Genomic DNA, 17223 nt, shown 5'->3' with positions numbered 1-17223 from the left:
TTGAATTTACTACTGTGATAAATGGATAATTAAACGGTTGAGAAAATACTACTTTGTGCCAACCAAGAGAACAGTGAGTTTAACGACAGAATGAAAGGAATAGCTCGTAGTAACGCTTATACTTTTGTTTATAACATACCGAAGGATTTCTATGAGTAGAGTACGAAAGACTGCTGAAGGTGCGTGATAGGTATGGGACCGTTGTTCTTTCAAACTCTAAGGGCTAGCTACGATGATGAAACACTGCTTCGACATGTCCCTGCGCTTTTATCACACTGAGCGCTTCTGTATTTCTATCCTGTATTGTTTACTAGGGTCACGCGCAAACGTGTCAAGCCCTCACATGCTAAATAGCATTGCATTATTATGACGTAGCAAATCCCGAATTGCAGCCAATTCGTATTCAAACCACCTGTGGAGGTGGATTCGTGTTATCCACTTTCAATTCGAATCACCTTAATGTGCATTCCGTGTGGACGCGAATAATTCGAATCAATGCGCATTCAATTCGCATTATTTTGTCGTGTGGACATGCCTTTACTGCGAAAATGGCAATTCAGTTATTGTTTAGCTGCCCACACACACAGTGACCATCCAGTTGTGCCCACCAGACTAACGAGGTATTATATCAATCACACTCAGCTGATCTGCTAAAGTTCTGAGTTAACCATAACGGGTACAGGCATAACGGCCATGGCTTTTCGAGTGTACACGATAATATTTTGACATCAGTTTGCTTCTGCTTATTCTAAATTCACAGTAATAATTTTTAATCATTTACAAAATATGCTGTGTTGAACGTTTAAATTTTACAGTATTTGTTGAAAGTATAACAGCCTTTTTAGCGTGATTTGATTTGTATATGGTGAATCAGGTGCTTATCTTGTGTCAATCAAAACAGAATACATAAAATGGGACTTTGCTCAGTGCATTAACAGGCAAAACCGTAAAGGTATAGTGCTTTCTCCATATTCCTCCACGTGCACAAAGAAGAAGACTTTTCTAATAAAGAAATGGTGATGGTAAGCTATATTTTTGCTGTGTCAAAAATAAGTGCAATGCCTATGGACACGAACCAAAAATATTCTTAGGAGCGGGCAAACTTAACAACCTGTTTATGCTTTCACTCTGGATGAGATTGCTTTAGTGTGATCCAGATTGATCGTTGAGCAATGTTTATACTACAAAGGCTGGGCCCACTCTAATCACCAGAAACCACAATCATAATTTTCATCTAGGTAGAGGTTGTTGATGGAGTTAAAGGATTTCTGCTCTCCATTATTATCTGGTTAGTAGACATGATAAAGTGGTAATTGTTGATGACAACATCTCAGTTAGTTGACTATTCACTTGCACATGTATCTATTTGGTTTTGAGTCCTTTTGTTGTTCTTCTGTCCTTCCGTATCATCGCCTATTACAGGTCCATTTCAGAGCAGTTCAACATGATTCCGTTCAATATGGTACACGTTTACACTAACTTGGAAATTGCTCTGATTCGATATAGTTCAAACTACATGGCTAGTGTAAACAGGCTGTGCCTATGGACATGAACCAAAGATATTCTCAGGAGCAGGCAAATCCGATGGTCTAAAATTTATGTAGTAACATGTTGTTTTTTACCCAATGTATTTTTATAGGAACGTGGTGCTTAGCCAGTGACAAATATGTTTAATACCAGAGGAGATTGGACATGATTTAAGTGCCCCTATCTGAACTCGAAGAGGTTTATACATGAATCTCAGTTTAATTTGGTAAAGTATCATTGTTCTGATTTTAGAATACGTACGTGACAATTCTGGAGAAGTTCTACATACCAAACCGCAACTTATTAATTTCATCCCAATCACCAAGTGCTTTACAAAACAAAGTACATCACTTGAAGCTTGCTTGAAGTGCCATCTGAATATCTAATCAACCCTAGTCAACCCCATCGTTTTTCAAATTTGTATTGTGACTATTGAGGGTCACGTGAAATATAAAACAATGCAATTAATATATTTATGTGGCGCTTAGAGCGCGTCCAACCTCCTCTGGTTTATTACTACACAGTAACCTTGGTAACAGTTAAAAGTGTTTGGGTAAAGTGTGTATGGCTTTGTTATAACACATTATACTCATGATATCACCCCATTTGGTTAAAGCCCTTTAAGTGTTGGAATGTGGTACTGTGGCTTCTCATAAAAGCTCTTACTTGTGTGGGCTAACAGTGATCTTGTTACCTGAAGCAGCACAAGCACATCCTCTCAAGCCAGGCTGCACTGCTTGTGACCTAGTTGCCATTTTTGCTAGTGCTTCCTTTGCGCACCTGTCGTGATGTTCTTTGTTGTGATGTGGTTTGCATTATTTGATATCAAAGACCTCCCTTAATTGGCCTTATTGCGTTGATGAGCATCTTAGATAGAGGAAACAGGAAGTGTATTTTCATAGTGTGTTGACCCCTATGTATATGAGGTGTCTGATGACCTGGAATGTTCCACATACTTGTAAGTAGGAGTGTCCGTTTTCCTTGACAAAAATGCTTGGAATGTCCTGCATGTAATATCCCATAATACAAGCACCACACGTTCTGCTGATTTGCAAGCTTTAATTAGTACACCATTGAAAGAATGTATGTGAATTGCGAACAGTGCTTATTCCTACATATTTTTGTAAAGGATAAATACGTATTTAACAGCCTTTGTAACTCATGTTCAGTCCATATACAGTCTGGTAGTCATGACGTTTCACCATATTAAGGAGTATTTAATGCAACGAAGTTGTGTAGTGTTTTTGATAACACTGAACGACTACGGTATTAAAGCATTGTCTTCTGAAATGTAATATTTGTGTGGTATTGTGCAAGCCATGTCAATATTGTCTAGCAAAGCTGTTTCTATTGTTGGTAGTTTGTGCTGGTGTGTACTATAATGAGAATAATATTATTGTGTATCTTATCTCTTGTACACAGGCCAGTGTTACAGAGGTCAAGGTTAACATACCCCAACGGCTGCACAATGCCATTATTGGTCCCAAGGGTCGTCTCATTCAGTCTGTGATGGACGAGTGTGGTGGTGTCCGTGTACACTTCCCACCCTCTGGCAGCTCTAACAATGAAGTGCGTATCAGTGGCCCTACCGAGGACGTGGAGCGAGCTAAGAAAATGTTGCTGGAAATTGCCAATGAGACAGTAAGTTGGGGCTAAAATTATATTGTTTTATGTTTGTGGAATGCTTTTGTTTAACTGTATGTTATTGTCTTCTGATAACCTATAGCATATACAGTTATATGGTGTTTTGAGTAATAGGTTCCAGTGAGATGATAATTTAGATTTAGTGTTGCTAAATGCAGACTATTAAACCACTGTTAGACAAATTTGCTGTTACTGTTACATGTATCAGATAGCAGTTGTGCTTAAATGTATCACCTGTTTAGCATAGTTGAGTGATTGTTTTGTTGGCCATAACTAGCTGGATCCCTATAACTACTCAGATTCCTAGAAACAATGATTCAATAACCCACAATGTGGTGTGACCGAACCAGTTCATACTTTGTGTTGGCGTGAAGCCCTCCTTGTGCTAACCAAATCTCTTAACTGATTGTGTTTGTGGTCCCATTAGTTAGCCTCCATCTTATTGTTCTGCAAATGAAGTGTTTTCATTTGTATTTTATTGCTCCTTGATCTCTGTATGCAATGCCAGTTACATGTCTTACTTTTGCCATGTATGAAATGCATGTACAGATGCAGTGTTGAATGTTGTAACATCTCAGGTTTATTACATGTATACATGCCGTGTGTGCGTGCGTGTGACATGGCATGTGTGAATGAGTTTGTGGTTGTGTGTACGTTATGGTCTGCATGTGTAGTATGTGTATCTTTTCCTGATAAATTATACAAGGAAATATAAAGTGTCCTTGTTACATGCTCTTATATAGTAATAGAAGGCTTTACCATTATTGTAACATGATTATACTACTTTGGGAGATGCTGGAATTTTTGTAGTTATCAGCATCAGAAGGATTCTTCCATACTGTAATTTTTATTTAATTTTTGATATTCCTTTTCAGGAGCTGGAGAAATATTCTGTGGAAATCCGGGCCAAGCCAAAACACCATCGTTTTCTGATCGGTCGTAGTGGTGCCAACATCAAGAAGGTAAAACTATTGGTTTACAAGAAGTAGCCAGTACAGTCCCCTTGTTGTAATACTTCATGAGCTAAGTGTGTAGTCTCTTTGTTGTGGCCATTGGTTCCTACCACAGCACCACAATAATTTATTTTTAGAGTATAGGGCGGTCCCTACAGATATGTGGTGTGTAAAAAATTTTTTGGCTGGTGGAACCTTTCCGGCTTGTATGTATACAACAAAAGGGAACTTTTTGTGATGTCCAGTCAAGTAAAAACTTTGTGACACTGTGATAGTGCTGTTATATCCACTACCCCTGGTTCTCATTTGATATTGTAGTTGCTGTTTGCTCAATATTGTGTTGTATTAATGCATTTAATGTTCCAGGACATGGCTGGGCTCTCTTATTTTGTTCACAAACTTGGGTGGTTCTGTTGCATGTAGTGAAAGAGAACTGTCACAATTTGTTCACCCCCAAATTGCATGGCTTTGGAACATGGTAGCTTCTCTCTATTGATAGGGATGCTTACTTACAATAATGGAACTTGTCTTAGAGCACTTGTATATTTCATGTGTGTAGTAGTAGGCACTAGACCATCCGTTGTTAAATGAAATGTCATCTTTCAACTTTCCAAGCCTGGCATGTACCAGGACCACTGGTGTTTATGTGTATTGTGTTTATTGTGTTCATACGTGTTTTGTGTTGGGAAAATGGCTTTAGTATGGGTATCCTTGTTTGTAGGAAGAAGTAAAGAAGCTTGTCTATCGTACTTTTTTTCCATTTTTAGGTACGAGAGAAGTTTGGAGCACGTGTCATGTTCCCAACCAAAACAAGTGGAGATGATTCTGAAGTTATCACCATCACTGGTCGCAAGGAGAAAGTTGAGGCAGCCAAGAAACACTTGGAGGGAATGATCCGTGACTTGGAGAACATCATAGAAGACAGCATCACAGTCAATCCTCGTCACTACCGTCATTTCATTCAGCGCAGGGGACAGGTGTGTTGGGCACTGAGTATACCAAGAGTGTGTCCATTTGCTCTCCAGAAATTACTATTTGTCAAAAAATTCTATTGTTTTAATGTATAATTTGAGGTTTTGGGTGATTAATTATATATTGGCTTCTTATGTGGGCTGTCTCACCACAGAAATGAAGTAGACCATTGTAGTAAATTCATGAGTGTGCAAAATGGTTTCACTCTACTTGTGCAACAAGTTGTTCCTTGCACGCATACTGCTTACTGTACAAACACATGTATACATCACGTACTGTACACACAACACACGTACACTTATCAATAATGAGCAATTTGCTTTAGGTTCTTCATGAGATCTCAGAAGACAATGGCGGCGTCATCATCAGCTTTCCCCGTAGCAACTCGGACTCAGACAAGGTGACACTGAAAGGCTCCAGAGAGTGCATTGAGGGGGCTAAAGTTCAGATACAAGAAATCGTCAAAGAACTGGTGAGATTCTATACTCATTAGCAACACCATGTTTAGATAAAAGAAATAATATAATTTTCATTTAGTACAATAGAACGAATTAAGAAAACTGAACGAATTAAGAAAACTCTTACTACTGCCAAATATTATACTTAATCTTGTACACGTACTCTCATGTATGAGGATTGGCTGCATGTTAGATGTTAGCTAGCTTCAGTGCTGACTTTAAATGGTCCATTGTTTGCCAACAGTATACCTAATCCTATCGAACACAACACAGTCAAGAGGACTTGTCCGTTGCTAGAGTAGCCGATTTTGGTGATGCTTAAGAGTAAAACACTGGGAAGGTGCCACCTTACCCTGTTGTGTTTTGGATGTTTACTTGTAGTTCAGGCCACTTATTGGTAATGTGTTCAAGTACAACAGCAGTTGATGTAGTTAGTAGACATTTAAGGGAGTCAGTTGCTTGTTGCTCATATGGATTCTGTGTCCAGTAATTATCCTATTATTCCCACAAGGCAGCCATTATACTATAGTAGATGTGGAACTACAGTTTGTAATGTCCCCACACCAAACCCTTCTGTGTAGAACTAATTCTCTAATCTTAGACAGTTTAACGTAACAGCTTATTGTTGAGTGGAGTGGTCTTTGCTACATTTTGCACAGCACAGATTTTTTTTCTGTTTTATAACCAAGTTCCCTTTAAAATTTCATGCTCGTGTCTTAAAAAGTGTGATAATGTGATACTGATTGAAAGATCCAATATATGATAGTAATATTGAGAAACACAATGATGATTAATGCTAAAATCAGTGTTGTAAAGCAATGATAAATAAAAATTCTTGTACCTTATAACCCTTGGTTACTTATATACAAGATGCACCAGTCATAGTACATGATTTATATGGGATTTATGTTGGTTGTTAGTGTGTGTTCAGGTTAACAGTAGCCTGCCATATTGTAGAGTGTAGAGGATGTTAACTGTGAGTAATATTTACTAAATTACGTATTGGGGATGAAAAGTAGTGAACATTTTCTTTGGTAACATGTTTTTTAAAAGTGCTTCCTGTTTTCCCATTAATTAACCCACCAGTGTCTGTGTTAAGTGACACGTGTTGGTATTGTCAGTGTTGTGTATACAGCTCGGACAAGCACTTCACAACCAACACACACATCTCCTTTAAAGGACAAAAGCTTTTGCCATTTTCAGTTTCAGGACGCTGGTCCAGTACCTTCCACTCCACTTTGTTATGCTTTATGCTTGCATGTGGTCTTCTTAATGGTATAGCTTAAGGTCCTTTCCATGGGTGGAAATCACCTGTTTTAAGTTTGAAAATCACTCACTATGGTGCTTATCAGTGTGTTCAATGGCCTGCATAGCTCGGGTGCTCAAGGTAGCATCGATAATTGGACTGCCCCTGTTTTCACTTTGTGTTTGTTTTGTTTCACTTCACTGTGTTTTCCATAACAACCACTGTCAGGTGCCGTAGTGTTTGCCATAGCCCTCCATTGTAACAAGTGATTGTCAGAGGTCAACTGAAAAATATCATACCAACTTTATTGTCTCCAAGAAATGTTAAAAGCCATGAGCAGTCACGTGCATCCACTGTTTTTTAAATCTAGTCATGTTTTACAGTAATATTATGGAGGATTAAAATATTCAACTGAATGTGTGTAGTTTCATTGTATGCTTGTGGTCCTTATCCAAATATGTGGCCATTTCAATGGTGTACATGACAGGTCTACACAATGGCAGTGTTGCTATACACATTCTCCATTGTGGGCAAGCATTAATCTACTTGTGTGTATACCATACAGCAAATCTGTTGTAGTAATGTCAGCTATTTCATGTACACTAGTGCAGTTAGTTCATATGACTAAGTAAATTGTATTAGTGTGATTAGTGTTGTGTGTTACATACAACTACCATGATTTTCTTGTATTAAGTATGCATGTGTAGTTAGGTCATTGGTCTTGTGGTGTTTATTATAGGAAGCACAAGTCACCATTGAGTGTGTCATCCCACGCAAACACCACCGCAATGTCCTTGGTGCCAAGGGTGTTCATGTTCAAGAGATTACCCAACATCATAACGTGTCCATCAAATTTCCTGACAGAGAAGACACTGAGAAAGTGCAGCCAACCGAAGGGGAAGTAGATCCACGTGACACTATTTTCATCACTGGACGGAGTGAAAATTGCGAGGCAGCCAAACAAGCTTTGTTGGTTAGTAGCCCTATATTGGCACAGCACATACTGAAAGAGTCTAATTAATTATCAAGTTATTTTGTTATTCTGTCAAATATTTAGAGCATCGCTAGATGCTTCACTGGGGGAATATTACACTTTATCAGTTCTAAACTAATTGATGTTTGTTTAAGTTGTTATTTTACAACAATGAGATGGGCTTACATCATAACTTTTCCCATTGTGTTAATTTGTGTCATGTGGGAAGTTTTATTCATTACATGCACCATCAAGACACATCAAAGACTTACCAATGTCTTCAACATAGTGTTATTACCGGGAAATGTATTGTCTGCTGGCTTGTATTATGATGCTAGCCTCCTTGTTACTAAGAAGACATTTAAGAACTCTTCATGTATCTGTCTGAACATTAATTTACATTGCACTTGTAGACTTGTAGCATACACAATTCCACTCAATCTGAAATGTGTATAATTTTCCAGACTGTTAGTTATTACTAATCTTGCAAATTTGTTAACATTTTTTTTTTGTTTTTACTAGGACCTTGTGCCAGTGACTGTGGAGGTTCCTGTGCCATTTGAATATCACAGGTTTATTATTGGCCAGCGAGGTCGTGAAATTCGTATGATGATGGACGAGTATGAAGTGGATATTGCTGTACCCCAGGCAGATATGGTGTCCAACCACATTGTGGTCAGCGGACCTGTCAAACGGGTTGAGCAGGCCAAAAAAGCCCTGGAGAGGAAGGTCCAACAACTTGATGCAGAGAAAGAAGACAGGGTAAGTTTGGACTGTTGTGGTTTTTTGTTGGGGTGCAACTCAACATATATTTTACAACCAACTGTCATCTTTCTATTTCCAATTGCTTTTGCTTCACTTAATATTATTAATATTAATGTGCATCATGTATAATTTATATGTGGTGTTATGGAGCTTCTCTCTTCTGTAGGAACTGCGTAGTTTCACACTTGTGCTCAACGTTGACCGCAAGCACCACCCCAAGATTATTGGCAAGCGAGGGGCCAACATCTCCAAGATACGCAGTGACTTTGACGTCCAGATACAATTTCCAGACAAAGCTGATGAAGATGGTGACCAAATCAAGATCATTGGATATGAGCATCAAGCCAATGCCGCTCAGGAGGCAATCACCCAGATTGTCCATGAACTGGTAGGTTGTTTATCAGATGAATAACTTGAATAGACCATCTTTTCACTTTTCGGTGATTATTTTGTCAATAGTATGGTGTTGACCGTTGGGTGTGTGTTATTGAGCCGTACAATAGGTGGTATCTTTTCAGTTACACAATACGTCTATTGGTAGCCAATCTTGAGAAAATCCACAGTTACCACCGCACCCGACCACTGCGGTCAATCAATTTGCTTTCAGTTCATCATCACATTGTGCTATAGCTACTTCTTGTGAAATGTCTGCTGGTATGCTTTGTTGATCCTGTGTGCTCAATATTAACAAATTTGAAAGTATCATAACATCTAAATCAAGCCACAAACAGTTTTTCACGTGGCACTGTTTAGCTGTTCTGACATCCTCTTTACCCCGGCTTCTCTTTTATAATGTTTTTGATTTTCTTTCTTATAGGAGGAGCAGATATGTGAAGACTTTGTGATAGACCATCGTGTACACAGCCGTCTGATTGGTGCCAAGGGCAAAGCCATTGCCAAGGTGATGGACCAGTTTCAAGTTGACGTGAGGTTCCCAAAAGACAAGACTTGCGATACTGTGACCATCCAAGGACTGGAGGAGAACGTGGAAGATGCCAAGTACCATCTGCTCACCCTTGCAGAAGACTATGTATGTTTAACAGTTTGTTGTTTTTTTTTTACTTCAAAAAAAAACTTTTGGAACGTAGCTTTTTTTTAGGTTTGGAGGGTAGTGGTGTGGTACACACCATATTGAGCAAGCTAGGTCTTTTCTACCAAACACCATCCCCTGCAGTAACATTTCAGCTTCTGCTTGCCACATGATATTGATCTGTGTGCACATGTCAAAAATACTTAACACTTATCAAATTTGTGTGTTATTGTTCTAAAAGAATTCCTTTTAGTCAGCCACATAATGTGTACATCCTATTTAGAATACACATAACATGGAGCTTTAAGAGATTTCTATGTTATTAGATTAATTTAATGTACATGTTGAGCTTCTTTTATAACCGCCTTATTGAATGTTATGACTTCCTCATAGTTTGATAATAAGTGCTATCACATGTTCTCTGTGAGAGACCCAATTTCCTATCATTTTTATGGGGAGGTCTTACCTAAGCGTGTTTGTGTTTAAAACACCCCACACCCCCAGTGCATTAGCCTGTTATCGATTAAGGAGAGCTAGGAATTTCATAATATCCTATTGGGAGACTTTCTGGAACTATGAATATTTTGTAAACCTTACTATTGCACAAAATCCCCTTGTGGGGGTCAAGAGGGTTATTTCTGCATGGATGATAGAGTTGTTATTAGAAGACCTCTGGATTTTTGCAATCCCAAAAAGCTGTCACAGCACCATCACTAAATTGTGTCGTGTTTTATAATAAAATTAATAAGGAGGAGCGTTAAATGTTGCGTGTTTCCTAATCTTGTGCACACTCCCACACCACTGTATTGCATCTAGCAGTCACTCATCAGAGAAAATTGAAATTTAAGGTGTATCCTTGAGTTGGGAACAATGCTTCCACCACTGCATAGAATGTTTAGAAGATTTATGAACTACAAAATTAATATTGGCACTAACAAGCTTAGAATCCTTGTAATTGGGTATATGTATGCTTGGAATCCGAGTACACTGATAGCCATGAATCACAGTACAATCTGCAGGAAATCAATCCAATAGGGAGTCCCAGGGTCGGAGTCCCATGGTCAAGGCTTACTCTATTGCATGTACTTCATAATTCCTGGAAATCAGGGTCAAGTGGCACGAGTTTTGCAATGCAGTAAGCCAACACGGATGGCATGTGTTAGCGTTGGAGTTTATGTATATATACATGATCTGTTTTGGTGGTCTCATGTAACCATTCTCACCTAGCCAATTTCCTTGGTTAATTTATCCTCCAGTCTTGAGTTTTATGATTTCATGTTTAATTGCATTCAATGTGCAGGTGTTATGGTATCATATTATCTTCTTCAGATGGCTGATGTGATTGAACGAGAAGAAATGGAGGCCATCAAGCGCACTTACACTCACAACACTGATGCAGCCACAAAGAAAGACAATGCTAAACCAAAGGGATTTGTTGTCACTGATGCTCCATGGTCGACCTCTGATTTTCCAGCCATTAACACCGAGCCAGCCCCCGCATCACCTACTGTGGTGGCCAACAGCAAGGTCCCAACTTGGGGGCCAAGAAAGAAGGTGTGGACCTGAAGTGTGCACGCGTAGAGCTGCCGTTAAAAAACTCATGACTTCATCTAATTAGTCACAAGACAATCAAAATTATGATGTAATGTTTAAATTTGTATATTATTCGTAAATTAAGGAAACCATTCACGAGTTCCGCAATATACGGGTACGTACAGTATAAAAGACGGGCGATTTGGGCAAGTTATTCAACTCGCAGCTAGTGTAAATGCCTAAAGTGGGTGAAAGTTATAACTAAAGTGAAATAGTCAATCGCTGTATGCGGTATCGCAGTTGTTATGGGTGTGCTTTCTAAAGCAGCGTCTCCAGTAAATATGAGCTCTCCAGAACCAGCAGTTGAAAAAATGAATTGTGTTGAAAGAAGGCCAGAGCGCCTGCGAGATTGGCTTATAAATCAAATCAACTCTGGGAAGTTCCGTGGCCTAGAGTGGCTGGATGAAGATAAGACCGTTTTCAGGGTGCCCTGGATTCACGCGAAAAAGCGCGACTACGATGCAGAAAGAGATTCGGCTTTATTCAAAGAATGGGCCATGCACACTGGAAAGTACAAGCCGCACGAAAACAAGACTATCGGCTATGATCCTACCACTTGGAAGATCAACTTCAGATGTGCATTGAATGGATTAAAGGACATTATGGAACTGAAGGAACATCAGACAGAATGGTATCGTGTCTACAAAGTGTTACCTAGTGCCGCCAAGAAGAAGCGCGCTAAAGTTTACAACTCTCACCGTCCCAGACCCTACCCAGCCATTACCACTGTAATGCCGAGCATGATGGGTGGAGGTAAGAAAGAATTCTAGACGAAATAGTACGACAAATTACAATGCTTTTTGTTCTTGTAGAATACCCACCGCCACAGGAGTACTGCGAGGGTTGGGGTAACCCAGTTCACTACCCGTATGCACAACCGCCAATGCTTCCTCCAGCCAGTCAGTACCTGCCGACCATTTGTGATCCCAGCAGTACAGTAAACCAGGTAAGGACTCCCCCAAATTCCACTTCCTTGTTGTGCAATGAGGGCTGTAACCTGACACTTGGGAATTTTATCCCCAAGAGGGAGGGAACATTTCTGTGGTCTAATACTGTTGTTATGTTGAACTTTCTGTTTGTTTAGTATGTACCTACCTCTGAGTGTCATGGCACTACCCTGAGTGGACCAGCTACTTATGTGTCAGGCACCATCATGTGTGCTGGATCATACTCACATAATGCTGATGATTTCAGTGTTGAGAAGGATAGTGGCAGTCATGTAGGAAGTCCTTGTAAGTCAAGGGAATTTTTTCAAAGCACTAAACTATGTTGTGTATTCTCTCTACTAGTGCACAATCATGATCATGGAAGTCGCAGTCCTTCCCATTCTCCTCATTCAATGTCTCCAACAAGTCATCTTGGGGATAATGGCATGTTGCCTCCTATAACAACAGCCAGTCAACAATACCACACCATCCCTCCCATCTCTTCAGTTGGATCAATACCAGGTACTGAGCCATTGCTTCTTTACTTGGAAAGGTTGACTTATCAACTTCCTTTCCTTTACAGATATTCCAGTGACAAGTTCAAGTTGTTTGATGCAACCAATGTCTCAATGCTGCTATATTGATCAGGTGAATACCATTCATTGTAGTCTAGTAAAGCCATTGGGAGTTTATGGGTATCCTGGTTGTGATTCTTGTGAATACACATCCTTTATTGGCTTTATATGGGTTAGCATATTTTGTTTTTCCTTCTTTAGATCATCAAGGAAATAGAGACCAGTTCAGTACTGTCTCCCACAATGTCTCCTTCATTGCACCAGGATGAAGTCCAGATCACAGTGCTCTATGGCTCTATTGCTGTTCACACTGAGATAGTGTCTTGTACTTCAGGCTGTCGGATTTACTTTGGACCCAATGTTTCCTTGGACAGGCTGCTTCATCCTGAATCTGAGAAGTTGTTTGGGCCACCAGGAGCACACCAGATCTCCTTGCCAGCTAGCCACCCTGATGCTCGTGCTACCGACATTTTAAATGCAATGAAGAGAGGACTTGTTCTGAATGTTAGTAACAATGACATTTTCGCTACTCCCTTGTGTAAAGCCACAGTGCACCATGGTGGATCACCTCGGGAAGCAAGCTTTCCTTTGGCTAAGGAGGAGACATACAAGGTGTTTGACTACAACAGCAATTTCCTACCCTTGTTGGAAAACTGGAGTCCTGGCAAGCCATATCCAACCCCTTTCACCATTTTCAGTCTTGGTCAGAGCTGGGGACGAGATGGACGTCATGTTGCTCAGAACTTGATCAACATCATTGTCACTTCATTTCAGGCACAACGTAATCTGCAGTTACGTGGAGTGTTCCGTCGTCTACCTTCAGAAGAACTGACCAATAACATGCCTGATCCCTTCGATGTCTACGAAGACACCCAACTCGATGCCCTGGCTGATATCCAATTGGAACAGCCACAGAATAATCAGAGGTTTGAGCTCCCTGGAAGGTTTAATCTTCCACAATTTTGAAGAACCCAAATTAACCAAATCAAGCTTTATTTTTGTAATAGTTTAGTAATTTTTTTTCACTTCAGCTACAAAGTTAGTTGGAGTAGTTCTAGTTTGTTCAGTTTTTTGGAACAGTTAAAATCAAATCTTTCCTATGGAAAGGTGCTGAGCTCAACCTCTGTAACTACGTGTTAGAGTAAACTAAGGACTTGTTTTCTGCATACACATGCTAAAATTGATTTTGTTTTTGTAATTTTGATATCGCTTTTTGTTTCTAAGTACATATTACTTGATTATACTTTTTGTTAACTTTGTTCTCTATTATACATTAATATGTAATTGTGTGTGCTGTTTTAATACACTAAGAAAAGTAATAATTTCTAACTAATAGTGTGGAGTGGGAATTCTTTAATATGAGCTTGAAGCATAGAATGTATGCAAAGAGCCTAGCTATGTATTTCCACAGCTGGCAAATACCTGTGTTCACAGCCATATGTTGCTGTAATGTGGGCTAAATCCTGGTGCGATCAGTATGAAATTCAAACTTGGGGTATTTTATTGATATAGATTTCTGAAATGCTATTGGTCTACTGATACTGCCTTGGAACTAGAATCTAATATGCAATTGAGAATATAAGGGATTGACATTTTGACATTTTCAACATTAGAGGAACTCAACACAATTGCTCATTACGGAGGGCACCAGGACATGTCAAGATTAAGGGTAGTTATTAACCACAATCAACTATTACAATGACGAGTACATGAATTAGTAGTATACTATCATCCCATCCCTAATGGACCAGAGTTTCTTGTCATAATATATAGTCTTTTTACATAGATGCATACAAATTTATTCCATCATGACTGCAAACTAAAATAATGTGCCATACATTATGTATACTATATAAAAATTTTCATATTGTACATAGCTTGATAATAAATATACATCATTTTATGCATTTTCTCAATGCTTAAATAATGTGATTTGATTGCTACCAGATTTCATGACTATGTAAACGATGAGTTCTCAGTACGTTCTTGCGCTCTTTGTTGAGATTTTTAGCATACTGGATTAGCTGAACAATCTACAAAAGAAACATCATCGTAATACAACCTTGACAATTTTTTTTTGTGACTTACTCTTTGTGCAATTGGCTCACTCACACAAGAGAACTTGTGTGCCTTCTCTCTGTTAAGTGTCTTTAGAACAATATAATAATTAGGAGGCACTAAATAGGATTTAAGAAGAGTATAAGACAACACTTCTATATATACACATTTCTTACATTAGGTCTACTGGGATATTAAAAGGTAACCACTAAGTAATTGGTGTAATAAAGTGACAAAGAGGGGTATCCTTATCAGTTGACAATGGAATTACAAAGTAAGGCTCTACCACAAGCCGTAATGCACAAACAGAACTCTTACTGGACTTGCTGCAGGCTAGCCGGGACTCCATTAATCCTTCCAAAGCAATCTTTGTGTGTAAGTGACTTGGTCGAGGTGGACTGTCTTGAAAGAAGTAAAGGAAGTCGGATGAAATTATGGCTCTCATTGGGTCAGGCTCTGTAATCAATCGCTCGTAAGATACTAACCTAAGAATTGATTAAAAGTGTAGTTAGCTATTGTAATTTAGAACCAGTGCAGTAACTCACAGTTCATTAAAGTTTCCATCATTTAGTCTCCACAGATATTCTTGTCCTCTAGCTTGCTGTAGTGAGTAACATGGGAGGGCTCCATTGGGTCCCACACAACAGCGTCTCAGTCTTGTTGGTGTTGGTTGTACACGTGACACTTTACTTGTTGTCTCTCTAATAGCAGCAGTTGCTCCTGATGCTAAACTGAATACTCCGGCCATTGGCTTGGCCACAGTTCCAACTACACCTTTACCCAAACCAGCAATAAACCCCTACAAGATTTACGTTAAATATTAATGGTGGCTTTATACAATGAGGGGGGTGGCTCACTCCAAGCCCATCATCTCTGGCACCTCGTACAGGTTGGGTGAAGATGGAGGTTAGTCCACCAAATACTCCATTACTGAGACCGATCAAGCCAGCCCTCAGATGGTCTGTGCTTGACTGACAACTCTCAGTGACCAGCTCACGTTCCTCTTGATAACTGGTGTCAAATGTTGCCTGTCCAAGAAGATCTGAGAAGGCACCTGTCAACTGGTAGATATGCAGCATAGTGATTTGAGATCCTTAATCTTCACACAAACATTAAACAAGCTTAACTCCCATACAATACCAAACTTGTGGTGTAAAATAGTTGCACTTACTTTAGAAGTGGTGTCAGACATGCCGTGAGTCACATCTCGCACTAATCCCATCACATCCGGTGTGGTTGTGAACACCCCTGTGACCCCTGATGTTATGTCATTAAACAAGCCAATCGGATTTCCTAGGAAGTCCACAGACAAGCCAATCCTCAGTGCCTGATTAGTGATGACCTGGGGACAAGTGGATCACATGATACAGTCAACAATGTCACCACACCTCCTTGTAATGTTTCACCAATATCTCCATGTACATGTCAGCAGTACCGATAACATGATGTCTGCTGTAGCCCCCTGGAAAGAATGGATGCCATAGTTATACTATTCCAGAGCATTACAAGTTACTTTCCAGTAATGATGCACACAAATATGCCTGTGCATGTAGAGCAATAATACAGTGTAGACAGCAGTTTACTATAAACAGACACCAACTGTGTGTGTGATCACATCATTACCACGGGTTATGTAATATTGTCACAACTGCATCATGCATGTAAATTTGTTGGCTGCTATAAAACCGGTGGTAAAGGGAAGTAAATAAAAGGCAATGAAGAATCACACAATACATGTGATAAAAATACAAAAATCCTTAAAACTAAATGCCCAAATAAGGGTTTATAAGATCTCATACCTTGGGACCACAAAAAATCACCCTTGTTTCAAGTTGTTCATGATGAAACAGGTGTCTAAATGTAAAGTATTCACTTGAGATCATTGACAAGTGCCTGTGTCTACGTTTTGGGGGTGTCCAGTTCAAAGGTATTTTAAGATTGGCCAAAAAAGTTTGATATAAAATTTGGGGTCACCTGCAGTCATTGTTAAGATGCCACAGTAAGTACTTTATCCACAATGACTTCATGAGCACAGGATGGTCGCATTATTAGTGGGACTAATGTACAGGTGTCTATGGAGAAATTGTTTTGATCAATCATATTTCAGTTGTAAAGCAAGATATAGGCCAACAGGTATGGGTATAAACCATTGAAAACGAACATTATCTTGAAAATAATCCAAATTCATTTATTGCGTTGCCTTGTAACTCTTAGAGCTTGTTATCTGATTGTTGATCAAAACAATATCTCCATAGGCACCTGTACAGAGTTTCCCAGAATAAAGCAGCCATCTTGCGGTCATGATGTCATTGTCGATAAAGTCAATTGGATTATCATGGAATGCATGTATAACCAATTTGTTAGAAGCCACCCCAGACTAACCAGTGAAAGGGTATCATCATACAACAAGACATCACACGAGAAATTAGTTAATTAGAAATTACCCATTGTTACATAACTACTTCAACACATCAGCAATATGTTGCATCAGTCTTAATGTTTA

General features: G+C 39.3%; 3 protein-coding genes across 4 annotated transcripts in view; 2 read left to right on the top strand and 1 right to left on the bottom strand.

Annotated features, from left to right (window-relative positions):
• Positions 1–11260, top strand: part of LOC136242494 (vigilin-like) — a 32242-nt gene extending 20982 nt beyond the window's left edge. The window contains exons 14-22 of the mRNA XM_066033925.1: positions 2950–3168; positions 4047–4133; positions 4892–5101; positions 5422–5568; positions 7540–7773; positions 8296–8535; positions 8705–8926; positions 9356–9568; positions 10898–11260. Of these exons, the coding sequence (XP_065889997.1) occupies positions 2950–3168; positions 4047–4133; positions 4892–5101; positions 5422–5568; positions 7540–7773; positions 8296–8535; positions 8705–8926; positions 9356–9568; positions 10898–11134 (1809 nt within the window). The 3' untranslated portion in view covers positions 11135–11260. The remainder of the gene's footprint in view (positions 1–2949; positions 3169–4046; positions 4134–4891; positions 5102–5421; positions 5569–7539; positions 7774–8295; positions 8536–8704; positions 8927–9355; positions 9569–10897) is intronic.
• Positions 1–17223, bottom strand: part of LOC136242483 (intermembrane lipid transfer protein VPS13D-like) — a 120354-nt gene that overhangs the window by 75020 nt on the left and 28111 nt on the right. Inside the window, exons 59-65 of one of the 2 annotated variants that reach the window (XR_010694552.1) lie at positions 16109–16182; positions 15892–16062; positions 15578–15781; positions 15266–15519; positions 15039–15205; positions 14751–14839; positions 14476–14695 (exon numbers count right to left, since the gene is read on the bottom strand). Coding sequence is in view for 1 of the 2 variants with exons in the window: in XM_066033913.1 (XP_065889985.1) it covers positions 14603–14695; positions 14751–14839; positions 15039–15205; positions 15266–15519; positions 15578–15781; positions 15892–16062; positions 16109–16182 (1052 nt within the window). In the remaining variant the exon portion in view is untranslated. Of the gene's footprint in view, positions 1–14415; positions 14696–14750; positions 14840–15038; positions 15206–15265; positions 15520–15577; positions 15782–15891; positions 16063–16108; positions 16183–17223 lie in introns of those variants that run through there. The other variant, XM_066033913.1, reaches the window with a different exon arrangement.
• On the top strand, positions 11307–13995 carry LOC136242526 (interferon regulatory factor 5-like). The gene is made up of 6 exons (XM_066033970.1): positions 11307–11914; positions 11974–12107; positions 12246–12393; positions 12451–12609; positions 12671–12735; positions 12864–13995. Exons 1-6 carry the CDS (start codon positions 11407–11409, stop codon positions 13626–13628), a joined length of 1779 nt encoding a protein of 592 aa, XP_065890042.1. The 5' UTR covers positions 11307–11406; the 3' UTR covers positions 13629–13995.

This window comes from Dysidea avara, chromosome 13 (assembly GCF_963678975.1).
Source record: "Dysidea avara chromosome 13, odDysAvar1.4, whole genome shotgun sequence".
In the NCBI taxonomy this organism is placed as follows: Eukaryota; Metazoa; Porifera; class Demospongiae; order Dictyoceratida; family Dysideidae; genus Dysidea; species Dysidea avara.
Note: the sequence above shows the minus strand (reverse complement) of the source record. Positions and strands in the feature narration are given on the sequence as shown.